We start from the raw sequence: 27,448 nt of genomic DNA on the forward strand, positions 1-27,448 counted from the left end.
CCGGGCAGATAAACAATACCCGGGACACAGGCCGAGGGAGGGAAGCGGCCCGCGATCCGGCGTAGAATGGCGGCCCACAGCCTCTTCTCGCTGCGGGTCAGTGTGCACTCGGACCAGGGCGGGAGGAAATACATGGAGGATGTGACCCAGGTGGTGATCGAGTCGGAGGCCGAGCCTGGCGAGGCGGAGAGCGAGGAGGAGGAAGCGGCCCCGGCGGGGGGGAGCGGCGGCGAGCAGCGGCCCCGGCCTGGGGTGGCATTCTTCGCCGTCTTTGACGGGCACGGCGGCCGGGAAGCGGCGGTGTTCGCCCGTGACAATCTGTGGAAATGTATCAAGAAGCAGCGGGGTTTCCTGTCGGAGGATCCCGAGGAGTTCCGGGGGGCGATCCGCAAAGGCTTCATCGCCTGTCACTATGCCATGTGGAAGAAGCTGCGTGAGTAACCGGGCTGGGCTGGGGCAGCCCCGGGCCGGGGCTGTCACATTGCCGCTAGTAACAATCTCCCCATTCGGGTCAGACACCGGCCCCGCGCGGCCCCGCACCCCTCCTTCCCCTTACACCGCCCCGCCTCTGCAATGAAACCCGGGCCGGCTTTGTGTAGGGAGTTGCTGCGGTTTCGCTGCCGGCTGGTTTCAACAGAGGCACTCGGGGGGGAGGGTTGCTTGTTGCAGGTGAATTTCCAGATAAAAGAAATGTTCCCAGCTGATTGTAGTGACTTCTAACACTGCATGATCCTGGGGAACATTTCCACATTTGCCTTTTCATACAGTTAGTAACTCGTCCAGCATATTGTGAAGTTGTTTCACCACATTTACTGACTGACTAGTTTTATAGGAAGATATCTTGCGTAATATTTTACAAATTATGATCAGAGAGGGTTTTTGACACAATAAAGTAGATTATTTGCCGCAAAATCTAATTGGGGAGTCGCCTCTACACAACAGGCTGTCACTAACCCTGACGTGCCATAGTTTAGAATTCAATCTGAATGATACTTTCCCGGCTCTTGGAGCCACAGAGTCTCCTTTCGTTTCTTTTTAAAAGTGACGGTTGGTTTCCAAGGCGCCAAAGCGTCGAGTGAACAATTCAGACTTTCCTATTGGGTTTGAGTTCGTTAAGTTTGTTGCCTTGGGATTTTAAAAAAAGTAAAATAGTTGCAAATGATCGCAATCTGACAAATGGAAAGGAAGCAATTTCAGCCAAGGACAAGAGTGGCAGCTGTAAGATGCAAATAGTTGAGGTTAGCCGGGCTGGGTTTTGTTGATTTGGGTTTGAATAATAACGTCCCCATTGGAAATAGCTACCTTGTTGAATTGCCAATATTCTAAGTGTCCTTTATATTTATACACAATGTGCAGTCTTGTTGCTGGGGTTTATTGGGATGGGGGTGAGTTGATTTGAGAGTTTTTGTCACTCCCGGAATTGGTTACTTTGCCCATGGAATGTTCAGACTTTTTTTTGAAACAAATTGCCGCGCGGTGGGCGGGGCCGCCTGATCTGATTGGCATGGCTCTCAGCCAATCGGCTGTGGAGATGTACTGCCCGGGTTGACCAATGGGAAAGCATGGGGGCGGGACCTCTGGGTTGCCATGGGTGGCCGCTGCTAGGGGACGGGAGGTTGTTACTAAAATAGGAGGAGGGGGGGCGTCTCTATGCTCAGACAGTAAACCCTGGCCAAATGGGTATCCTGATTCCAATACCCATCTTCCTGTCCCTCTGATCTCTATTCCTCTTCCTAGTCCCAGCCCTTGCCCTGTATTAATTACACCCTCCAACTTGCCCCCCTCTGATCCTGAACATTCTGTACTCAGCAAAAGATTCAGGTTCATCCCCTTGCACCCCACTTCAATGAATTTCTGGCTTGGCGCAATGATGAACTCTTCTTCCATTGCCTTTGTTTCCATGCTCATGGGAAGCGGATGGCGTAGTGGTATTGTCACTGGACTAGTAGTCCAGAGACCCAAGGTAATGATCTGGGGACCTGGGTTCAAATCCCACCATGGCAGATGTTGAAATTTGAATTCAATGAAAAAAAAATCTAGAATTAAAAGTCTAATGATGACCATGAAACCATAGTGGTAAAAAAAACCATATCAACCTGGTGGCACAGTGGGTTAGTGCTGCTGTCTCACAGCACCAGGGACCCGGGTTCGATTCTGGCCTTGGGTGACTGTGCAAACTCTACACAGACATTCTCCCCGTGTCTCTGAGAGTTTCTCCCCTCATTCCCAAGATAGATGGGTTAGGTTGATTGGCCAAGTTAAATTGCCCCTTTGTGTCAGGGAGACTAGCGGGGTAAATACGAGGGGTGGGGTATAGGACCTGGGTGGGATTGACGTCAGTGCAGGCGCGATAGGCTGAATGGCCTCCTTCTGCACTGTGGGAATTCTGTGATTTTTATGCTCACCTCTTTGGGCAGGAGTTCAATGGAGCCTTTCACCCACCTCCAGTATTCTCCCTCTACCTGGACCCCACCCTACCTTCTCTTGATCTTCCATTGGGAACTGTCGACATGACATTGGCCACCTCAGTTTCTCTACCCCTCTCATCCACTCCAACGTGTCTCTTCCTGAAATTGTTATACTCCTTTCTCTCAAGTCCAATCCTCACCTTGTTATCAAACCTACAGACAGTGGTTGTACTGTTGTTGTCTGGTGTTCTGACGTCTTTCTCGGAGGTAGAGCACCAACTCTCACTTCTACTTCCCCCTGGATTATGACCCTACCACCAAACATCAACCATTGTTTCCAGGACTGTCACTGACCTCATTGTTTCTGGTGATCTTCTCTCCACTCGCTCCAAGCTCATAGTCCTCCCCCACAACCTGCTTCTACCGCCTTCCCAAAATCCACAAACAGGGCTGCCATGATAGAGCCATTGTATTAACCTGTCCTTGTCCCACAGAACTAATTTCTTCCTATCTTGACTCCATCCTCTCTCCCCTTGTCCAGTTTCTGTCCACCTACATTCAAGATTCCTCTGATGCCCTGTGTCATATCAACAATTTCTAGTTTAGAAACCCTAACCCCCATCTCTTCACTATCGATGTCCAATCTCTCTGCAACACCATCCCCCTCCAGGAGAGTCTGAGGGTTCTCTGTTTCTTCTTGAGCAGAGGCATGACTGAACTATCACCATCCACACCACTCTCCTCCCCCTGACTGAACGTATGTCACTCAACAAATTTCTCCTTTGTCTCTCTTCCTGCATGTCGTAGAGGTTTACAGCATGGAAACAGGCCCTTCGGCCCAACTTGTCTGTGCTGCCCTTTTTTAAAAAAAACCCCTAAGCTAAATCCCAATTGCCCACATTTGGCCCATATCTCTCTATACCCATCGTACCCATGTAACTATCTAAATGCTTTTTAAAAGATAAAATTGTACCTGGCTCTACGACTACCTCTGGCAGATTGTTCCAGACACTCACCACCCTCTGTGTGAAAAAATTGCCCCTCTGGACACTTTTGTATCTCTTCCCTCTCACCGTAAACCTATGCCCCCTATAAGGTCACCCCTCAGCTTCCTACGCTCCAGAGAAAAAAGTCCCAGTCTATTCAGCCTCTCCTTATAACTCAATCCATCAAGTCCTGGTAGCATCCTAGTAAATCTTTTCTGCACTCTTTCTAGTTTAATAATATCCATTCTATAATAGGGTGACCAGAATTGAACGCAGTATTCCAAGTGTGGCCGTACCAATGTCTTGTACAACTTCAACAAGACGTCCCAACTCCTGTATTCAGTGTTCTGACCAATGAAACCAAGCATGCCGAATGCCTTCTTCACCACTCTGTCCACCTGTGACTCCACTTTCAAGGAGTTATGAACATGTACCCCTAGATCTCTTTGTTCTGTAACTCTCCCCTACGCCCTACCATTAACTGAGTAAGTCCTGCCCTGGTTCAATCTACCAAAATGCATCACCTCACATTTGTCTAAATTAAACTCCATCTGCCATTCGTCTGCCCACTGGCCCAATTGATCAAGATCCCGTTGCAATCGGAGATAACTTTTTTCACTGTCCACTATGCCACCAATCTTGGTGTCATCTGCAAATTTACTAACCATGCCCCCTATATTCTCATCCAAATCCTTAATATAAATGACAACAGTGGGCCCAGCACTGATCCCTGAGGCACACCGCTGGTCACAGGTCTCCAATTTGAAAAACAACTCTCTACAACCACCCTCTGGCTTCTGTCAAGAAGCCAATTTTGCATCCATTTAGATACCTCACCCTGGATCCCGTGAGATTTAACTTTATGTGAAAGGTGTGGCTATGGGTATTCCCCAATCATGCCTGGCTTTTTGTAGGATATGTGTAACATTATTCCAGTTCTAATCAAGCCCCTCCCCCAACTCTTACATTGATCAGTGCCACTTCATGTTCTTGCCTGGACCTGGAAAAAATAAACCAATTTTGCTTCCAATTTTCATCCCTCTCACCTTCAAATGGTCCATCTCCAACATTTCCCTTCCTTGACCTCACCGTCTCAATTTCTGGTGATAGACTGATCACCAATATTCATTACAAACCCACCGACTCCCACAGCTACCTTCACTATAGCTCCTCACACCTTGCTCCCTGTAGGGATTCCATCCCCCTCAGTTGTATCTGTTCTGGTGATGTCTCCTTTGAAAACGACACTTCTGACACGCAGAGAGTGGTGGGTGCCTAGAACGCGCTGTTCGAGGCTGTATCAGAGATATCTGGATGGGTATGCGAATAGGGAGGAAATAGAGGGTACGGACCGAGTAAGAAGCACAGGCCGAAGGGCCTGTTCCTGTGCTGTACTTTTCTTTGTTCTCTTTGTCTGCATTTTACCTTAACTGAGGTGTCGTTCCTCCTCTCTTCCTCTTCCCCCCGCTCTGAGTGTAACAGGGCACTCAACTGAGTTTAACCCATTTCCCACACGTCTGCCCTCGTCCCTTCCTCTCAGAACCCTGACTGGGGTCCCTTTTGTCTTTGCCTTTCACACCACTCGTTTCTGCCATTTCAAAGTATCGTCCTGTGCCATTTTAGCCAACTTTTGCATGAAGTCACCATGAAACCCCTCTGCCCCCATCAGCCTTCCACAGGGATGGCTCACCCCCAGGGAGAAGTGGACACCCTGTTCCCCATCTCCATCGTCGCTTTATCCCTCCCCATGGCACCTGCCCCTTTACCTCCTCTCGCCTTACGTTCCAAGGGCCCAAACTCTCCTTTCAGATGAAGCAACATTTCATTTGCACTTCCTTCAATTTGGTCCACTGTATTTGCTGCTCCCAATGTGGTCTCCTCTACATTGGGGAGACTAAATGCAGACTGGGTGAACACTTTGTGGAGGACCTTTGCTCAGCCCACAAGCATGTCCTCCAACCTTTCGGTTAATTGCCATTTTAACTCAGCAAGCTGCTCCCATGCCCAAAAGTCTGCCCCTGGCCTACTGCAGTGTTCCAGTGAAGCCCAACGCAACTCACCTTCTGATTAGGCACATTACTGCCCTCAGGACTCAACATTGAATTCAACAACTTGAGTGTAGATAAAGGCAAAATACTGTGGACGCTGCAATCTGAGACAGAGTTGACGAAAGGACAAACAGACTTGAAACATTAACTCTATTCTCTCTCCACAGATACTGTCAGGCCTGCTGAGATTTTCCAGCATTTTCTGTTTTTGTCGCTTTAGACTGCGACCTTTCTCTTCCTTCTTAATCCTTTTTTTGTTCAAAAATGTATTCATTTTTGTCCCAAAGCAACTCGGCACAGCCATCCATTATTTGTTCCTAAGTTTTGTTTCCATTGAGCACTGACCTTTGTTCTCCTTCTAACACATTCTGTTATCTTACCTTAATGCCACTATCAGCATCTCCCATAGACCTTTACACTGCCATTAACAGTTCCTCTGTCTTGTGCCCTCAGATCTTTGTTGCAATCTCTCTGAGCTCCCACCTATCACTGAACTTCTCCTCTGCTCCACTCCTTCTTACACAATCTAAAATCCATCACATTTCTCTCTCCACAGGTGATGCCAGACTTGCCTGATTTTTCCAGCATGTTCTGTTTTAATCTAACTTCAGGGATTGGGGGAGCTCCCAATGACCAAACCTGGCTGTTTCTGGGGATGGCGGGACTGATGTATGAGGAGAGATTGACTAGGTTAGGATTGTTTTCACTGGAGTTAAGAGAAACTAGGGAGGATCTCATAGAGACTTATAAAATTCTAACATGACTAGACAGGATGGATGCATGGAGGATGTTCCCGATGGTGGGGGGAGTCCAGAACCCGGAGCCAAATGAGAAAACGCTGGAAAATCTCAGCAAATCTGACAGCATCTGTAAGGAGAGAAAAGAGCTGACGTTTCAAGTCCAGATGACCCTTTGTCAAAGCTGGACCCAGAACTAGGGGTCACAGTCTGAGGATTCAGGATAGTCATGATGTGGAGATGCCGGCGTTGGACTGGGGTAAACACAGTAAGGAGTCTAACAACACCAGGTTAAAGTCCAACAGGTTTATTTCGTAGCAAATGCCACTACCTTTCGGAGCGCTGCTCCTTTGTCAGGTGAGTGCGAGATCTGCTCACAAACAGCAAACAGGGTATATAAAGACACAAACTCAATTTACTGAATAATGATTGGAATGCGAGTCTTTACAGCTAATCAAGTCTTAAAGGTACAGACAATGTGAGTGGAGAGAGCACTTAGCACAGGTTAAAGAGATGTGTATTGTCTCCAGACAGGACAGCCAGTGAGGTTTTCCAAGTCCAGGCAAGTTGTGGGGGTTACAGATAATGTGACATAAACCCAATATCCCGGTTGAGGCCGTCCTCATGTGTGCGGAACTTGGTTATCAGTTTCTGCTCGACGATTCTACATTGTCGTGTGTCTTGAAGGCTGCCTTGGCGAAGGGAAGATTTAGTACAGGGTTTGATGAAGTAAACAAGGAATGGAACCGTTGGTCACCGGACGTCTCTGATTTAAGATGATTGGAAAATAATAGCTGTCTCTTTTCACTCTAATGCTGAGTTGCTGTCAGATAATTGATATGTCATCTTTCTGGGAAGTTGCCATGTAGGAGTGTAGGCCATGGCCGGTCAGACCAGTTTATCCAGCTGTGGAGGTTATCGAAAGCTCAGCCTCGTGCCCAGTAATGACACTGCACCCATTTGTTCAAATTCCTCTGTGGCCTCGTGCCTTCCTATCTCTGCAATCTCCAAAACTCGCATCTCCATGTTTCTTCAGTTCCAACCTCTTGCACATCCCAAATTTTAATCCCTCCAGCATTGGTACCCATGCTGTCAGCTGCCTGGACCCTAAGCTTTGGAATTATCTTCCTAATCTTCTCTCTCTCTCGCGCTCTCTCTCTGAGATGCTCTTTAAAACCTATCTCTTTAACCCAAGTTTTTGGTCACCTGTCCATATATATCATTATGTGGCTGGGATGATGACATGAAACTCAGAAACGTAAACAGGGAGGAGAATTGTAGCATATCACAGGGAGACAGGCAGGTGAAAAATATATGGCAGATGAAATTTAACACAGAAGTGTGAAAAATGTGTTGAATTTTGTTTGATAATTGCCCTCTCAAAGGGGGAAGAAGAACGGATCCCGGGGACGGGCTGGATTTCTGTCTCTTGGAAGTTGAGTGAGATGGAGCTGGCAGATGGAAGTTATACTGCCATCTCTGCACTGCTCTTTGGCCCAGGTAAAACACAAGTCTGTGCACCAAATTGCTGATCTTGGTGCAGAGTCCAGCTGTCCTGCTGACACTGGAATATTTGGTAGGTTGAAGCCCCATCCCAGCGTTACCTGTGACTTCTCCCAATGACTCTCTCTGTTCCCCTCTACCCTTTGGGTGATCTGTCACACACCTCTATTTACACTGCATGGTTTGCATCACAGTGAATCTGGCCCTCCCACATTTGTAACATAGTCTTACTCCAACAGCTTCCTACGCTTGAAGTAATGCAAGTCTGTGTTTCTGTCTGGCCTCTTGCGCACACTCTTTCCTTATTGCTTACGCCCCTTCCTTTCCGTGTGACTGTAGAGATGGTGCAGAGCAAGATCCCACAGCCAACTAAAGGGAAATGATTGGTCAATCTGTTCAGATGGTGTTGGTGTGGGGAGCAATGTCAGCCCAGAAGGATGATTTGTGCAGATGTTGAGCTGTTGACACTGACTACAAATGGGATTGGATATTGAGAAGGATTTTTAAAGGCAAAAAAAATGAGTAAATTGGCAAATGAGAAGCTGGTGTCAGCATAAGCAGCCAGGAAACTGCCAGATTGCTGTAAATATCCTACTGGTTCTTTCAAGTCCTTGAGAGAAGGACAACTGATGCCCTTCAAGGAAAACTTGCACTTCTGTAGTGGCTTTCACAACCGCAATGTCCCAAAGTATTTTGAAGCCAGTGAAGTTCTTTATGAAGTGTAGTCACTGTTGGGATGTAGGAGATACAGCAGCAATTCGCACACAGCAAGCTCTCACAAATAGCCATGTGATAATGATCAGGTACTTTGTTTTAAGTGCTGCTTTAGGGGTAAATATTCCACCCCACTCTCACCCTATGCCCATGCGAGAAGTGGCTCCTTTGACAATGCAACACTACCTCAGAAGATCAAGAGTTCAACAGTGCTGCCCACAGAACCAAGCTCAAAAACCTCAATAAGACAAATAATTAATACATTTAGGAATATAAGCGACTTCATCCCCACCAATGTGGTTAACTCTTAGTGGCCCTCTGAAGTGGCCTAGCATTCCCCGCCAATGTATTCAAGCCACTAACAAGAATAACAAGCTGGAGGAAAAGAATCAGCACCAACAATATCAATAAAACACTCACTCTAGTAATTTATCTGTGTGGGATCTTGCTATGTGCAAATCATCTGCCATCGTTCCCACATTACAGTTGTGAGAAACTTCATTGGTTGTAAGGTGCTTTGGCATCTGGTGAAGTCTTGAAAGGCACTATAGAAATGCCTTTGATTTCAAGGCAGTGAGGGGTAGGCAGTAAATGCCAGCTTTGGCCATGACTGCCATATCCTGGCAATGAATAATATTGACATGCCACAGCCTGGTTTGCTGGAATTTGTGGATTGAGGCGTGGCTGTTCTGCATCGCTCGAGGAGAGTAGTGCCACCAGAGAGTCACTCCGCAGTGGGCTGAGTGTTCAAGCCACTGTGGCTCTTCTCAGCAGTGACACGCACGATCCCTCCTGCTGCCCACAGCCCCCCTCTACTGGGGCTGCTGTGCCCTGCCACCTCTGACCATGTCCGTATCCTCGGGTGAGACTGACACACGAGGTTTTGTTGGCAGGCTTGGAGGGGTGAGATCGTGATGATGAGGTGACCCGATTTGAGGAGTCTCAGCTGATTAAAGGATTTAAGAGGGTGGATCAAGAGAAACTTAGCTCTGGAATGAGGGACCAGAATGCTAACATTCGAGGCAGGCTGTTCAGGGGTGAGGTCAGGAAGCATTTCTTCACACAAAGGGGTGTGGTAATCTTGAACTCTTCCTCCAACCCCCTCCCACATGCGCAATGATGCAGGAGGCGAGGATCGAAAGTTTCAGATGTGAGATTATGAAACTCGTTGAGGTTAAGGGTGTTAAAGATATTGAATCAAGGCAGGCTGATGATATCAGCTCTTGCCCAATTGAATGGGTCGAGGGGCTGAATGGCATCATATTCTTATTTGATTTCTTCTTGCCTTCTCATAGTGGTGGCCTGACGCAGAAGCCCAAAGGTTTGGGAGGGGTTGTTGTGGTCCTCTTTTACCCCCTCCTCACCCTGGCATAGATTCCAATGGAGTGGGGCGCTTATGAGGTGGATAATTTCCAATGGCAGATAAATTTCATAATCTCAATAAATGGCGGATAGGTAAATAGACCTTGTCGTGTAAAATCTTATGTGGCATTTTTTACTGCAATATGTACAGGATGGGCCATTTCAGCCCAACCAGGTTGTATGAGGGGGTCGGGGGGGGGTGGGGGGAGACCCAGTTTTCTTTCTTCAACTCCTTCCTTCCCTTGCACTTCCCAGTGTTGGGATACTGATGACACCCTGAACTAAAGCAAGAAAGATTTGTATTTCTGTCGCTTTTCACGATCTTGGAACATCCCAGAATGCTAACCACTTTTATAAATGTGTTATAGCACCATTCACAACTTGTCGAATACTGAAGCAGTCCATGTCCAAATGCAGCAAGATCTGGACAATATCCAGGCTTGGGCTGACAAGTGGCAAGTAATATTCGTGCCAGGCGATGACCATCTCCAACGAGAGGATCTAACCTCACCTCTTGACATTCAGTACCATTATCATTACTGAATCTCAACATCCTGGGGGGCTACTGTTGACCAGAAACTAAACTGGACTAGCTATACAAATATTGTGGCTACAAGGGCAGGTCAGCGGTTAGGAATCCTGTGACGAGTAATTCACCTCCTGACTCTCCAAAGCCTGTCCACTGTCTACAAGGCACGAGTCAGGATTGTGATGGAATACTCTCCACTTGCCTGGACGAGTGCAGCTCCAATAACACTCCAGACCGCAACCAGTAAGGATAGGCAACGACACTGCCTGCACAATTATCCTTAACACCAGTGCCCCACAAGGCGATGTCCTCAGCCCCTTACTATCCTCCTTAAACAGCTATGGCCGTGTGGCCAAAGTCCCCCCAACTCTATTTTGCTGATGACATCACCATAGTGGGTCGGATCTCAAACAATGATGAGACAAAGTGCAGGAAAGAGATAGAAAACCTGGTGCGATGACAATAATCTCTCTCTCAATGTCAGTATAATGAAGGAGATAGTCATTGACTACAGGAAGCATGGTGGAGGACATGCCCCTGTCTACTTCAACAGCGATTGAAGTGGAAATGGTCAAGAGCTTCAGGTTTCTAGGCGTCCAGATCACCAACAGCCTGCCGTGGTCCCCCCACGCCGACACTATAGTTAAGAAAGCTCACCAACGCCTCTACTTTCTCAGGAGGCTAAGGAAATTCGGCATGTCCGCTACGATTCTCCAACGTCTACAGATGCACCGTAGAAAGCATCCTTTCTGGATGTGTCTCAGATTGGTATGGCTCCTGCTCTGACTGACACCGCAAGAAACTACAAAGGGTTGTGAATGCAGCCCAGTCCATCACGCAAACCACCCTCCCATCCATTGGTTCTGTCTACATTTCCCGGGGCCCTGGCAAAACAACCAGCATGATCAAGGACCCCGCACATTCTCTCTTCCACCTGCTTCCATCAAGAAAAAGATACAAAGGTCTGAGGACATGTACCAACCGACTCGAGAATAGCTTCCTTCCTGCTGCCATCAGACTTTTGAATGGACCTACTTTATTTTAAGTTGACCTTTCTCTACACCCTAGCTATGACTGTAACACTGCATTCTGCACTCTGTTTCCTACTCTACTTCTGTACTCTGAGCGGCTTTGTCTGTATAGCACGCAAGAAATAAAACTTTTCAGAGTATACCAATACATGTGACAAATTGAAAAGAAGCTTGACACCATCTAGGACAACGCAGCCCGTTTGTTGGCACCCCATCCACAAACATTCAATCCCTCCACCACCGACAAACAATGGCAGCAGTGTGTATAGGATGCACTGCAGGAACTAACCAAGACTCCTCAGCATCTTCCAAACCTATGACTGCTACCATTTGAGAAGCACAAGGGCAGCAGACACATGGGAACCCCACCACCTGGAGGTTTCCCTCCAAGTCACTCACCATCCTGAGTTGGAAGTATATCACCGTCCCATCACTGTCGTTGCGTCAAGTCCTGAAACTCCCTCCCTAACGGCACTGTATCTACACCATATGGAATGCAGTGCTTCAAGTAGGCAGCTCACCACCACCTTCTAAGAGGCAACTCGGGATGGGCAATAAATGCTGGCCTAGCCAGCGACACCCGCAACCCATCAATGAATACAAAATGCATCCTTTATTTCTCAGAAGTGTGAACCAAAATTTTGCTCTGAGCACAAGGTTATCAGGACAGATGACCAAAAGTAGGTTTTATGGCACACCTTATGAAAAGTGAGAGGTTTGAGGAGGGAATTCCAGTGTTTAGGGCCCAGGCAGCTGAAGGCACGGCCGTCAGTGATGGAGTGATTAAAATCAGGAACGCAGAGGAGTATGGATTTGGAAAAGTGCAGATATGTCGGAGTGTTGTGGAGCTGAAAGGGGTGAGGCCATGGAGTGATTCAAAAGCAAGGATGAGCATTTTAAAATGAAGACATTGCTTGAGTAGGAACTAATGTAGGTCAGTGAGCAAAGGGTGATGGGGCATTGAGAGGGTAATGTGATGATGAGGTGATCTGCTACTGATTTTAATGGAGCCTGTGGAATCTTTATTGCCCACCAGAAGGGGCACCTTCATTTTGTGTGGCTGGGGAAGCAGTTGTAGTTTGATACTGAGGTTTAACAATCTATTCAACAGCTTCAGCTGACGCACTAGAAATGATTGTGATGCCACAGGCACACTCAGAGCAGGAGTTCGGTGTGTGAGCACTGGTCTTGATTTGGACCGATCTCCATGTTCTACTTGTGGAGCGAGTTGCCACATTTTCCCATGCCCGTTCTCAAGTGGTTGAGGGCTGTCCACGTTTTCTGTGGAAGATGAAACCGGCACCACATGGGGCAATGACCAGTCAGGATGTGTGTCATTGAGAGGTGTGCCTGTCGTCAGTTTGGCATCTCCACTGCTACCCCCCCCCCCCCCCCCCCCGTCCCGTTACTGACCCACTGGAAATGCGGCCATCCCCCCCCTCCAACACCCTGGTGCCGTCCTCCAATAGTGTGGCACTCTGACAGTGCGGAAAGGTGGGCTACGTAGTACTGCACTAGGAGGGTCAGTCTGGATTTTACATTTCAGGCGACCCTGATGAGTCAGGCTGTTTAAATTGAGAGTGTGTGTGCTAAACCTGTTTTTAAACTCTGTGGGGACAGCTTACACAGCCAGTCCTGGGGTGTTTCGCCCTGAACCTTCCATGGTTGATGTGGCTGTGTGAGAGAATGAGCTCTAAATGTGGATGTTGAATGCCCTCTGCCTGGTTCCGAGGCGGATCTTCTAACAGTTCTCATCCGCTCACAGGGATGTGGTTTTTCAGAGCGGCGGACAGTGTGAGATATCTGAGGGTGGGGTTCATTGTTTTTGTTGTTCCAAGAAGTACCTTTGTTTCAGTCAGGATGAGCAATGCTGAAATTAGTATGTCAAAGTGAGGGAGGGAGGGGTGGTGGTGGTGCATATTGCATCAGGATAAAATCACACTTTTTTATTCTTTCTGGGATGTGGGTATCAGTGGCTTGGGATGGGTGGCCAAGTGGGAAGGGTTGGAGCTGTGTGTGGTGGTGGGGGCAGCAGCGTGATGGTTTAAGATGGAGTTGTTGAACTCAATGTTCAGTCCAGAAGGCTGTATTGTGCCTAATCGGAAGATGAGGTGTTGTTTTTTCCTGTTTGAATTGGGCTCCAGTGGAGCACTGCAGCAGTGATGTGGAGATGCCGGCGTTGGACTGCGGTAAGCACAGTGCGCTTCAGGTGAGTGTTCACCTAAAGAAGGAGCGACACTCCGAAAGCTTGTGCTAAATAAACTTGTTGGACTTTAACCTGGTGTTGTGAGACTTCTTACTATGCTTACCCCAGTCCAATGCCGGCATCTCCACATCATGGCTACCATCGACACCGCAAACTGCCGGCTTCAAGTGGAGAGGATCTCCAAGAAGATTGCGCATATCAACACAGACATCAAGTTTCTACTCTCAACTGAAGGAGCGACACTCCGAAAGCTTGTGCTACCAAATAAACCTGTTGGACTTTAACTTGGTGTGAGACTTCTTACTGTGCATTGCAGCAGGCCAGGGATAGACATATGGGCATGGGTACAAGGTACCTCTGGGAATGCTGGTGCAGATTCTGAGGTTGAAATCTGGCGTGGGGCTTGTCTTGCAGCCTGCATTTCTAACTCTTAAGGCCCAGTGAGTTGTGGCTGTGTTACTGAGGGGAGTGGTTCATTGGTCTTTGCAAGGTTTGAGTGTGATGGGGTTCACCGTGTGATTTGTGGTGGGCATACGAGTGAGAGGACTGGTTGGAATATGAAGGGTGGGGGAGAGGCAATTTGTTTCTTTTCCTGCCTTTCTTACCGCGCTCTCTCTCTCTCCCTCCATCCCCACAGCGGAGTGGCCAAAGACAATGACCGGACTGCCCAGCACGTCTGGTACCACAGCCAGTGTCGTCATCATCTGCCGCAACAAGATGTACGTGGCCCACGTGGGAGACTCGGGTGTGGTGCTGGGTGCACAGGATGGCTCCAGTGAAGGACAGGATGAAAGGGACAGAGTGGTGCAGGCCCTGGAGGTGACACAAGATCACAAACCTGAGCTTCCCAAGGAGAAGGAGCGGATCGAGGGGCTCGGAGGGAGGTAAGTGCCGTGGGACCTGGGAGACGGTAGGAGTTGACATTGACCTGGGGTCAGTCTCTTGGTGTTGTGGAGGTGGGTGGTTACCCTGGGACTATGGAAAGAGTGACTGGATCCTGAACTTCCTAATTCACAGACCACAATCAGTAAGGATAGGCACCAACACCTCCACCATCATCCTTAACACTGGTGCCCCACAAGGCTGTGTTCTCAGCCCCCTACTATACTCCTTATACATCTTTAACTGTGTGGCCAAATTCCCCTCCAATTTGATTTTCAAGTCAGCTGCAACACAGAGAGCCCAATCATCTCATCTTTTACAGAGCTCCAATTAGAAACACCACCCACCCGCTTCCTCCAGCTCTGAAACAAGGATCATAGAATCCCTACAGTGCAGGTGGAGGCTATTCAGCCCATCAAGTCTGCACTGACCACAATTCCACCCAGGAACTATCCCCATAACCCAATGCATTTACCCTAGCTAGTCCCTGACACTAAGGGGCAATTTAGCATGGCCAATCCACCTAACTTTGGACTGTGGGAGGAAACCAGAGCACCCAGAGGAAACCCATGATTTCAGCGGCAGCACAGTGGTTAGCACTGCTGCCTCACAGCACCAGGGACTCGGGTTCAATTCCTGGCTTGGGTCACTGTCTGTGTGGAGTTTGCACATTCTCCCCATGTCTGCGTGGGTTTCCTCAGGGTGCTCCGATTTCCTCCCACAGTCTGAAATACGTGCTGGTTAGGTGCATTGACCCGAACAGGTGCTGGAGTTGGCGACTAGGGGAATTTCACAGTAACTTCATTGCAGCGTGAATGTAAGCTTTACTTGTGCCTAATAAATAAACTTTTCCTTTACTTTTTGCTCTTGGCAATTGCTTCTCTAAGTGGGGAAGAGTGGCAAAGAGGACTTTCTCGCGCTCTTGCTCTCTCACCCCCCCCCCCCCCCCCCCCCCCGATACTCTTCTTCCTCCCTCTTTTTTGGCCTCCACCCTGCCTTTGGAGTCTGGTTTAAACTCTGTCTGAACAGAGTCTGAATGGGTTTTAATTCAGTTCTGGTTCCCCCGCACAGTGTCATCAACAAGTCTGGAGTGAACCGTGTCGTGTGGAAGAGGCCACGGTTAACCCACAATGGTCCTGTGCGGCGCAGTACAGTGATCGACCAGATCCCTTTCTTGGCTGTGGCCAGAGCCCTGGGTGAGTAATTGGGAAGGGACACGATGAAACAAACTGAGTGCTGTGTCAATAATGAGTTGGAGCTGTGACTTGTGACAGAATTTCTCCGGATTACAGCAAACAGCACCAGTGACTGAAACTACAGCAAAGTTTTCCTGATTAAAAGCCACTAAAATGCAGTGAGTGGAGGATAGTTACATAATCCAGACCTGACTGACAGGGATATAAATGTAGAGAGATGACTCCTCTCTACTACTCAAGGCAGTGATAGCACAGTACACTGGCCTCCAGTCCACTGCTTTAATGGGCTGAAACAAGCCTGGTCTGTCCCCTCTTCTCTACATTTCCCCCCCACCTCCCCCCCACCTCACTCAGTGACCTCAGCCTGAAGGTGTGCAGGTGGGGATAGGTTTAACTGCGAGGCCCTCCACAGCTGAGTAGCCAGACCACCGTGGCTATTATCCAATAAGTTGCTGCGATGTCGTTTGCCCTCCTCTCTGTCACAATTGAATAACTATTTAGGATGAAACCCCAGCAATGGGCTCTTGGTGCTTTCTACTGAGGGAAGGGGCTATTCTGCCAGGGGCTTTAAAAGGGGGAAATTGGCGGGATGTAAAACTGGGCTTCCCCACTTCCCACCTTCGAAGGAAAAGTTTTATTTGGCAGAGTGTGAGGTGCTGTTGGAATCATGGCCCTTATTTCCGCTGTGGGATATGATAGAGGGATAGGGAGGGGCTGTATGGCTTGTTAGGAGAACTTGCCTAGACTTGTCCATGTTGGTATTAGGTTAGTGTTTGGTTAGTGTGTGAGCGCTGCTACCATCTGGTGGACATTCAGCACATTGCATCGGCAGTTCATCCCGTGCATCAGTTCTGTTGCCCTCTTGTGGTACAGTAAGTAGTCTCACAACACCAGGTTAAAGTCCAGCATGTTTATTTGGGTAGCACGAGCTTTCGGAGCTTCATCAGGATTCGTTTCACAAACAGGGCATATATAGACACAAACTCAATTATAAGATAATGGTTGGAATGCGAGTCCTAACAGGTAATCAAGTCTTAAAGGTACAGACAATGTGAGTGGAGAGAGGGTTAAGCACAGGTTAAAGAGATGTGTATTGTCTCCAGCCAGGACAGTTAGTGAGATTTTGCAAGCCCAGGCAAGTCGTGGGGGTTACAGATAGTGTGACATGAACCCAAGATCCCGGTTGAGGCCGTCCTCGTGTGCGGAACTCGGCTATCCTCTTGTGGATTCTGTTCATTGTCTGCCTTCGTCTTGAATAACCTGGTGTTTGTTTTAATTTTACTTTGTTTTATAAAGGCTATGGCCGCGGCTCAGTAAAAGCACTCATTAGTGACAGACAGCATGGTTTTGTAAGAGGGAGGTCGTGCCTTACAAATTTGGTGGAGTTTTTTGAGGAAGTGACAAAAACGGTTGATGAAGGAAGGGCCGTGGATGTCGTCTATATGGATTTCAGTAAGGCATTTGACAAAGTCCCACATGGCAGGTTGGTTAAGAAGGTTAAGGCTCATGGGATACAAGGAGAAGTGGCTCGATGGGTGGAGAACTGGCTTGGCCATAGGAGACAGAGGGTAGTGGTCGAAGGGTCTTTTTCCGGCTGGAGGTCTGTGACCAGTGGTGTTCCGCAGGGCTCTGTACTGGGACCTCTGCTATTTGTGATATATATAAATGATTTGGAAGAAGGTGTAACTGGTGTAATCAGCAAGTTTGCGGATGACACGAAGATGGCTGGAATTGCGGATAGCGAAGAGCATTGTCGGGCAATACAGCAGGATATAGATAGGCTGGAAAATTGGGCGAAGAGGTGGCAGATGGAATTTAATCCGGATAAATGCGAAGTGATGCATTTTGGAAGAAATAATGTAGGGAGGAGTTATACAATAAATGGCAGAGTCATCAGGAGTATAGAAACACAGAGGGACCTAGGTGTGCAAGTCCACAAATCCTTGAAGGTGGCAACACAGGTGGAGAAGGTGGTGAAGAAGGCATATGGTATGCTTGCCTTTATAGGACGGGGTATAGAGTATAAAAGCTGGAGTCTGATGATGCAGCTGTATAGAACGCTGGTTAGGCCACATTTGGAGTACTGCGTCCAGTTCTGGTCGCCGCACTACCAGAAGGACGTGGAAGCATTGGAGAGAGTGCAAAGAAGGTTTACCAGGATGTTGCCTGGTATGGAGGGTCTTAGCTATGAGGAGAGATTGGGTAGACTGGGGTTGTTCTCCTTGGAAAGACGGAGAATGAGGGGAGATCTAATAGAGGTATACAAGATTATGAAGGGTATAGATAGGGTGAACAGTGGGAAGCTTTTTCCCAGGTCAGAGGTGACGATCACGAGGGGTCACGGGCTCAAGCTGAGAGGGGCGAAGTATAACTCAGACATCAGAGGGACGTTTTTTACACAGAGGGTGGTGGGGGCCTGGAATGCGCTGCCAAGTAGGGTGGTGGAGGCAGGCACGCTGACATCGTTTAAGACTTACCTGGATAGTCACATGAGCAGCCTGGGAATGGAGGGATACAAACGATTGGTCCAGTTGGACCAAGGAGCGGCACAGGCTTGGAGGGCCGAAGGGCCTGTTTCCTGTGCTGTACTGTTCTTTGTCCAGCCTTTGAGCAAGAAAATTCAGGCTTTACTCCAGAGCCCCATATCCAGGCTGACACTCCCAGTGCCAACACTGAGGGAGTGCTGCACTGTCAGAGGTGCCATCTTTCTGATGAGATATTAAACCACACCCTGTCTGCTCTCTCTGAGAAATGTAAAAAAACTCTCCCAGCATTATCGGATGATAAACCAGGGAATTATCCCCAGTGTCCTGGTCCATGTTTATCCTGCATCATTATTAAAACACATTATCTGATCATTATCATATTGCTGTTTGTGGAAGCTGAGCACAAATAAGATGCCACATTTCCTGTAACACAATAATGACACAGCGGAAGTACTTGTCAGTTGGTTACTTTGTTAAGGAAGGTTATACTTTCATTGGAGACACTACAGCAAAGAGATGAGAGTAATTGTCCTACGATGAGAAGCTGATGAAATTGGGTCAATTGGAGTTTAGAAGGGGAGATCTCATTGAAACATACAAGGTTCTGAAGGGATTGACAGGATAGACACAGATGATGGTTCCCCTGCCTGGGGAATCTCGAGCTTGGGGGCACAGTCTCAGGATAAGGGGCTGATCATTTAGGACTGAGACGAGGAGCAATTGCTTCAGTCAAAGGGTGAATCTTTGTAATTCTCTACCCCAGAGGGTTGTGGATGCTCAGTCATTGAATGTATTTGAGGCTGAGATAGAAATTATAGAATCCTGCACCGACTCTCTGACAGACCATCTTAATCAGGCCCTATCCTCAACCTCACATATTAACCTTGCTAATCCCCTAACCTACGCATCTTGGGACACTAAAGATCAATTTAGCAGAATTGAGGGATATGGGGAGTGGGTGGGAAGCTGGGATCAGCCACAATTGTAGTGGATGGCAAAATAGGCTCAATACCAGATGGTCTACTCCCATGCCTGTTTCTTATTTTCTTGTCATGTGTTGAGGCTTTGTGCTCAATTTTGTGGAGTGGAACCTGAATGCACCTTTTAGACACATACAGGCAAGAGTACTGCCCACGTCTTGCACTAAATGCAGAGGGTTGCATGTGTAAAAGAAAAAGCAAGAGGAGAATTTTTGAGTGTATAAGGGTTTAAGATGCAGAATAACAAATGCATGTTGCTTTGATTAGCTGCTGTCCTAATCGCCTTTGGAGTTTTTCTGTATGCTGTACAGCAGTAACAAAGAGCTTATATTACATCATGTCTTTACTCCGATAAAATGTCCTAAGGCCACAGTTATTTGTTCCACTGTTGATGGCCCTCCTTTCAGCTACAAAGGCCTGGAACACCGGAATTCCTCCCTCGACCTTTCCTAAACCCCTGTCTGTTGCTTCAAGTTGCCTCTTGAAACCCATCTCTTTGACCAATCTTATGGAAACCTGTTCCGCTTTTGTGAGGTGCCTTGCTGCATTAAAGATTTGAAATAAATGGAAGTTGTTGTAACAATGGTATAAATTGTGGCTGCAATGGGGCACGCTACATTAGTGTGACGTTGTTAAAATGTTAAACATGGGCATGTGTTGTACTGACTGACCTTTGGGGGGAGGGGAGAGAGTGAGGGATGAAGTTGTAGCCACTTGTAGTGAGGGAGTGGAGTTCGAGACGGAGCTTTCTGTTCTGTCGGTGGGACGATTTTTAGTCACTCTCCCGGGGCTTATGGTCTTGTCTTCCCTTTTGCAGGTGACCTCTGGAGTTACGATTTTTACAGTGGTGAGTTTGTGGTCTCACCAGAACCAGACACGAGCGTTCACACTATCAACTGCCGCGAGCACAAGTACATCATCCTCGGCAGTGACGGATTGTGGAACATGATCCCGGCTCAGGACGCAGTGACCATCTGCCATGACAATGAGGACAGAAAGCAATTGCTGGTGAGAACTTGGGGTTCTTTACCTGACAGCCAGCCCCCTTTCCTTAATGTCTCTGGGTATGGTTTTAAATTTGAAAACCAATGGAGTAATGTTAAGCTTGTATAGAATCTTGGTTAGACCGCATTCTGAGTACTCTGCATGGTTTAACCACATTTGGAGTACTCTGCACAGCCCTGTTTTGATCAGGACAAAACAGCCTGCCTGACTGGAACCTCATCCCCCATGTTAAATATTCACTCCCTCCACCATTGACACGCAGTGGCAGCAGCATGTACTATCTTCAAGATTCACTGTGCAACTCACCAAGGTCCTTTCATCAGTCCCTTCCAAACCCATGACCTCTACCACCTCGAAGGACAGGGGCAGCAGGCAGATGGGAATACCACTTCCCCTCCAAGCCACCCACCATCCTGACTTGGAAATATATCGCTTTTCCTTCATTGGAACTCCCTCCCTGACACTGTAAGCACTATATGGACAGCAGCAGTTCTAGAAGGCAGCTTCTTGATGGCATTTTGACACCCACATCATATGAAAGAATTAAAAAGGGTGAATGCTTCTCAAACTGGGGTCGGTAACAACTTTACAATTGGGGGCAGAGGTGGTCATGAAATGATGAGAATGTGGGAGCAGAATGTGACTATGAAAAGGCTGACTGTCTCACCTAGGAGGGGAACTGCTGGGGGTGGGGGGGGCGAGTGGCACGAAAATAAGTACTGTTTCCCTAAAAGCATTATTAAAGCCCTCTTTAATGCAGCACTTCTATATTATCGATAATATACGGTATTTTAATTTAGATGGGGCTCTTTAATAATATTTGAGAACCAAGTGGTTAGATCACACTTGGAATACTGTGTACAATTCTGCTGTCCATATTTGAAAAAAGAGGACACAGAGGCACTTGAAGGATTGACACGGATGATGCCACAACTGAATGATTATAACTATCAGGAAAGTTTGCACAGACTTGGGGCTCTTTTCTCCTGAAAAGCAAAGACTGAGTGATGATAGATATTTTAAAATTTGAAGGGGATCAAAAGGATAGATGTGGAGAAGATGTTTCCATTCATTGGGGAGACCAGAACTGAGGTTCAGAAATAGCTTCCTGGCTCCCCAGCGTCAGATTTGGGAACAGGGAGCCTAAAGGTACACTGGGAGATCCCTCTCAGAAGTTCCCAGGTCAGTGTTTATATGGCGATTGTCCCGAAAGGTTAACTTCCCCTAGACTATTGCACTGCGCTGGGAATCATCCAACCACTGACTTTGTATGCTTTTGCCAGTTTACCTATAGTTACTCTGAAAGAGTTAGCAGGAAAATAACACTAACTATTTTAAAGACCCAGGCTGAGTCCCACATGGGACGCCACCCACCCGCGCAGGAGTTCTCCCTCTGCTGATGTCCGAACCCCCACATCCCATTCACTTGCCGTAGAAACTTATCCTCTCCCTTTCAATGGGACCTTTAAACTGACCTGCTTTACTGCAGCTGGTGCCACAAAAAAAAGGGGGGGGGGGGGTGGTGGTGTCCTCCTTCACTCCGCTCCTTTTACACTTGGCTGCTGGGGCCAGGGACACTTTGTTTCTTGAGTGCCACTCGGCCCGAGATAGGAAGCTCGGGTGGGACAGGCACTTTAGAATTTAAGAGCGGGTAAGTGAGAATCTGCCTAAGATAGCCACTAATAAATCCAATCGGGAGTTCAGGAGGAAGTTCTTTCCCAGAGAATGATAAGAATGTGGAACTCCACCACAAAGCACAACACCATTTATACTGCGCTTTTTCATATAATAAAGTATCCCAAAGCGTTTCACAGGAGCATTATTGAACAAGATAGAAAGACACAAGAGATGATAATATAGCAGATGACCAAATTCCTAGTCAAAGAGGTTGGTTTTAAGGAGATCTGAAAAGTAGAGTATATAGAGAGCTGAATGGATATGAAGAGGAAGCAAGCTAAAAGGAAATAGAACACAAAAGTAGGGAAGTTATGGTTCAGTTATACGGGGCATTGGCCAAACCACGTTTGGAGTACTGTGTACAGTATTGGTCTCCTTTTCAAGGAAGGATGTAAATATGTTGGAAGCAGTTCAGAGAAGGTTTACTAGACTAGTATCTGGAGTGGATGGGTTGTCTTATGAGGAAAGGTTAGACAGGCTAGGCTTGGAGTTTGGAAGAGTAAGCGGCTACTTGATTGAAACATATAAGATCCTGAAGGGTCCTGACAGGGTGAATGTGCAAAAAGATGTTTCCTCTTGTGGGAGAATCTAGAACTAGGGGTCACTCATTGTTAGAAAATAAGCGTAATCTGTTTAAGACAGAGATGAGGAGACTTTTTTCTGAGGGCCATGAGTCTTTGAATATTTTTAAGGCAGAGGTGGATAGATTCTTGATAAGGGGGTGAAAAGTTATCAGGACTAGGCGAAATGCAGATTTGATGTGTGTGTTGAGTTCGCACGTTCTCCCCGTGTCTGCATGGGTTTCCTCCCACAATCCAAAGATAGTGGATTGGCAATGCTAAACTTCCCCTTGGTCATAGAATCATAGAAACCCTACAGTGCAGAAAGAGGCCATTCGGCCCATCGAGTCTGCACCGACCACAATCCCACCCAGGCCCTACCCTCATACCCCTACATATTTATCCACTAATCCCTCTAACCTACGCATCTCAGGACACTAAGGGCAATTTTTAGCATGGCCAATCAACCTAACCTGCACATCTTTGGACTGTGTCCAAAGGTATGTAGGTCAGGTGGATAGGCCATATTAAATTGCCCCTTAATGTCCAAAGATGTGCTGATTAGGTGGATTAGACATGATAAATGCTCGCGTTACGGGGATGGGGTGAGCCTGGGTAAGATGCTCTTTGAGAGTTGGTGCAGATTTGATGGGCCGAATGGCTGCCTTCTGAACTGTGGGAATTCGATGGAAACTGTAATTGATTGTGGTACCGATCTAGCTGGCTCACTCGTGTTCTTTTGGAAAAGAAATCTGCCATCCTTACGGGTCTGGCCTACATGTGATTGCAGACCCAGAGCAATGTGGTTGATTTAACTGCCTTCGTAAATGGCCAAGCAAGGAACTCATTTCAAGGGCGACTAGGGATGGGCAACAAATACTGGCTTGTTGAGGTGTGTGTGGAGTTCGCACGTTCTCCCCGTGCCGGCAATATCCACATTCCATGAAAGAATAAAAAAGAACACAAGGGAGAAAGGAATAGAACAGAGTTTTTTAAAACAAGTGTCTGTATGATCTGTAGCAAATGGAACTTAGATTGAGAGACAAGTCTTCTGATGAAGGCAGGGTTATTTCGAGTGGTGGATAATTACTTATAGTAAAATCAATCCCAGTCTTAATGTAGGGTAATGTAGGGAAAAATTGACTCAGTCACCTGCGTCAGGACAGGACTTGTGGTCAAAAAGTTAATTCATTAAAAAAAAATTCTTCCTTTTCCTGTTCTGCCAGGAGGAGACAGGACCAACAGGAGCCAGACTCCTGGTCACCCGTGCCCTGGGTCGGTGGCGGCAACGGATGCTGCGAGCTGACAACACCAGCGCTGTGGTGATCTGCATCGATCCGCCCTCTCAGGGCTGTGAGCGGCTGTGCTCCGAGGAGCTGCGGCTCAAGCTGACCAGCGGCTCGATCCACCAGATGGAGGAATCCTGTCTCATCTCCTCATCTCCCTGCAGCACACCATCACCAAAGGTAGGCAGGGTGGGGGTTGTGTCATGCGAGCACTTGGGACTTCTCTTGTGTCCCGTGGGTGGTTGAATTAAGCGCCGGGCTGCTGTGCCAGATCTGACCTGGGTGAGATCATGCTCGGAGTGGTTCAGTTTTGGCTGGAGCTCTCTGTGGCAATTCCCTCCAAGATCTCACCCAAGTGAGTTGGACAAGGTGTGGTGGGTTGGAGCTCGGCAGCCATGCCCTCATGTTGAACAGCCCAGTACTGGCTTCACCTTTATGAACTCTGAACCTCCCTTACAAACAGGCCGAGCTGATGACCTTTAATGGCTTGAGGAGGGGAGTCATGCAGTAAGGCTGCAGCAGTGCAGTTAAGGGAGCAGTGAAAGCTGGTGCAAGGGAAGAACTGCTCAGATTACCTGTTGCACTGACTATTGAGTGCCGAAACCGAATAAGAATATATGTTTAATGTAGTAATGTGTCAAATCTCATGCATCAAATTTAAATGTCAGCCATGGCTCAGGTTTGAGCTTGTGTTGGAGTCAGAAGTGGGTTTGTCTCCCCATTCTGGAGACTTGAGCTCCATTTTCCAGGTGATACCTCGGGGCGGCACCGGGGCCACGCAGCGCTGTCGGCGGGGCTTTGAGATGTTGAATGAAGGCCCCAGCTGCCCCCTCAGGTGGATGTAAAAGATTCCATGGCGACGTTGGAAGTGGAGCAGGGGAGTTCTCACTAACCTCCCCAATACATAGCCCTCTATCAATGTCACAAAAACAGATGATCGTATTGCTGTTTGTGGGATCATGCTATGTACAAATTGGCTGCTATGTTTCGAACATAACAGCAGTAACTGCACTTCAGAAGCAATCTATTAGCTGTAAAGCGCTTTAGAACATCCTGGGGTGGTGAAGGGTGCTATGGAAATGCAAACCGTATCTTTGATTAATGCCGCTGTCTCCCTCCTTTCTTGTTTTCTCTCTTCTCTAGGCTTCGGATGACTTATCTCCACGCTGGTTTTGCTCTGGTTTTGTTCCTGTACTGACGAGGAGAGATGTGGGGTGTGGGAGGAGCTCACCACCTCCTGCCGTTATCACTGCACCGATGGAGCCGGGAGATGCATCTGCGGAGAACCGAGTGGGGGAGGGACGGAGGGCATCCTGGGCCAATACCAGTTTCAAGAGGACGCTGGAGGAGCTGAATGGGGCAACGCCAGTCTCTGCCTCCAAGAGACTAAAGCCCCGTCATGGGCGCAGCAGTGGGGCAGGGGCAGCGGGGTCAGCAAAGTCGATGGCTGGGAGCCCAGCGCTTGCCTCCAGGCGCAGGCACCTTGAGAAACCAGTGATGCGGAGGAGCTTGAGGGGCCAGCGGAGACTGCGGAACCCACTGCTGCAGCAGCACAGAAAGACTATCTGTGTGTGCTGATGAGGAGCACATCAGGGCCCCTGTGGTTTGTGAGTGGAGGGATGGTGTGAGGTGGAGGTCGTAAGGGCCTTTGATACCTATTAATTATTTTTAAATCTGTAAAGAAATGCAAAAAAGAAAGACCCCATTAATCCTTGATTCTATTGATGTCTGTACATTTTTATTTGTTTTGTAAAATAGCAATATTTCTGCAGCATTTTAGCAATTTTACTTGATATTTTATTCCCTTGCACCCTGTGTGCTTTTTAAAACTCTCACCATCCCTTCCCCTCCTCTTGCTGTCCATCTGAGAACTCTTGGGAAGCTTTAAGGAACTTAATAATGATTTGGAGAATTGAGTGATGAGGTTATTTCTCCCCATTCCTGTGCATCTTGTGCTTGACCAGATGTAATCTCCTCTGTCCCCCCCACCCCCAGCCTCCCCCCAACCCATTTATCCCAGCTAACACTTGGGATTCCAGCACAGACTGATGACAGTTTCTGTTTCGTTACTGCACCGGCTGATCCCAGGGAAAGATTCGATTGCTGGCGTCAAGTTTCGGAACCGTTTGGCATGGCAGGCTGGAGTCCACCAATGACCAAAGCCAGTTAGATCTGGCTCCCATGTCCAATGTGTGCAAAGTTGCTGTGATTACCGTGTGACACCTGAGCCCCCATGTGTGATGTGGCTCAGGATTGGTGGTTGAGAGTTCAGTTAAGAGTTTAGGGATGGTGCCCTCACTTGTGTCGTTACAACTGATCGCCACGCTCTGTGGTGCTTTTGAACTGCAATGTTCCAGGGTCTGCCGATTGGAGCTGTGGCAGTTAAACGCCATGTGGCTTGCGCAGGGATCGAGATGAAAGGCAGATTAATTGATTTGCCGGTGTTTGAATACATCTTCCTGTCCTTGCTGGGCTCCTCTGTGGTTTGGTTCCAGTAATTGCTCCTTTTACTTCACCAGCATGTCATGTTACTCGGGCTTCAGTGGAGAGATCTGATCTCATGGTACTAGATTTGGGTGCTGAGCTTAAACCAGAGGAACCGTGGGATGGTTGGCTGGGGTGTGAGTAACAGTGGGAGCCCCCAGCAAGCGGGACCTGTTGGTGCCCACACATACAGCATCCACCAAGTCAGCCATGGAGGGGGTGTTCAGCCCTTTTCTTCCACACATTTCCCTGTTTTTTTTTTAGAAAGTCTACAAGAATCTGTCTTGTTGCCTTTGTGGGCATTTTTAACCAATTACTATTTTGACTGGGAATTTCTCCCAGGAAACAAATGCTCATGAAGCAGAAAATAATACTTTTAAATGAATTTCACGTGGCACTTGGAAACATTTTCACCTGGTGCTAAATACAAGTTTTAAATGCCATTTATTCCTTTTTATGGCCAGTGCTCTTTTTTTGTTGAGCAGTTTAGTGAAATGAAAGGGTATTTTGACAACCCAAAGATGCTTGTTCGATCTGGCAGACGTCACAACATTTTACATTTGTGGATTCAGGCTCAGGTGTAGGTGTTCTCTTTTTAGTCATCCTTTGGCTTTTGTCCAGGAAACTGGGTGTGGGCTCTCTTTGTCTTTGAGGTTACAGATGTGGCAAAAAGGCTGTACCATGAACTGCATGACACATTACAGTCTGGCATCCAGACTCCCCCCTTGGTTCTGCACTAACTGATCGCTGGCCTGTTTTTCCAAAATATTAAAAAACAAATTGTGGCTAGGATAGTAAAATCACAAAACATGTTGTTGGTTTGAGGTGGGGCAAGGGAAGAGGGCATTGGGGATATGAGGGAAATGCCTGTCTGTGAATCCATCTTTTGGCTGTGATGCATTAGAAAATCTCTCCTCCCTGGATGGAAGGGTGACAAAGCAGTGAGCTGTTCTGATCTGGCCAAGGTCCAACTGAATGACAGAACTAGGCTGAAGGGGCTGATTGGCCTCCTATTCCTCATCCAGAGCTTTTTAATTTTATTTTTTACAATGGTGGGGAAAGGGGGTGAGAGGAAATAAATCTTGTGTGGTGCGTTGCAAAACTTGTTGCTCGACCTGTTTGTTCTCCATTGTTGTTGAGAGGGCATGTTACCCTGAATCATTGATGGTGCTGCTATATTTACATAAGGGAGTTTTACTAATTTTGTAATAATATATATATGTATATATATATATTTGAAAGCTCTGTTTCCAAGTATTAGCCTATCGTTACTCTACTGTTTTGCTAAATAAAATAACTGCTCTCTTATCGGAACCACTGTCATCCTTGCTTTACTTCTCCAACAGGACTGTATTTCAATCCCTTGCC

At 47.6% G+C, this 27,448-nt stretch overlaps 2 protein-coding genes across 3 annotated transcripts in view; both read left to right on the plus strand.

Annotated features, from left to right (window-relative positions):
* On the plus strand, positions 1-27,401 carry ppm1da (protein phosphatase, Mg2+/Mn2+ dependent, 1Da). The gene is made up of 6 exons (XM_078224620.1): positions 1-433; positions 14,162-14,408; positions 15,478-15,602; positions 19,886-20,076; positions 23,537-23,776; positions 24,740-27,401. The coding sequence occupies exons 1-6, from the start codon at positions 67-69 to the stop codon at positions 25,172-25,174; spliced, it is 1,605 nt and encodes a 534-aa protein (XP_078080746.1). The 5' UTR covers positions 1-66; the 3' UTR covers positions 25,175-27,401.
* eral1 (Era-like 12S mitochondrial rRNA chaperone 1) overlaps positions 1-27,448 on the plus strand; it is a 682,619-nt gene that overhangs the window by 262,983 nt on the left and 392,188 nt on the right. The gene's annotated exons all lie outside the window — the stretch shown is intronic.

This window comes from Mustelus asterias, chromosome 12 (assembly GCF_964213995.1).
Source record: "Mustelus asterias chromosome 12, sMusAst1.hap1.1, whole genome shotgun sequence".
Lineage (NCBI taxonomy): Eukaryota > Metazoa > Chordata > Chondrichthyes > Carcharhiniformes > Triakidae > Mustelus > Mustelus asterias.

What these genes read in the sequence shown, in the direction of transcription:
- ppm1da (XM_078224620.1), top strand. Translation starts at nt 67, where the DNA reads ATGGCGGCCCACAGCCTCTTCTCGCTGCGGGTCAGTGTGCACTCGGAC. An exon ending in ATCGAGGGGCTCGGAGGGAG is followed by an intron (nt 14,409 to 15,477) that starts GTAAGTGCCGTG and finishes TCCCCCGCACAG; the next exon opens with TGTCATCAACAAGTCTGGAG. An exon ending in GCAGCACACCATCACCAAAG is followed by an intron (nt 23,777 to 24,739) that starts GTAGGCAGGGTG and finishes TCTCTTCTCTAG; the next exon opens with GCTTCGGATGACTTATCTCC.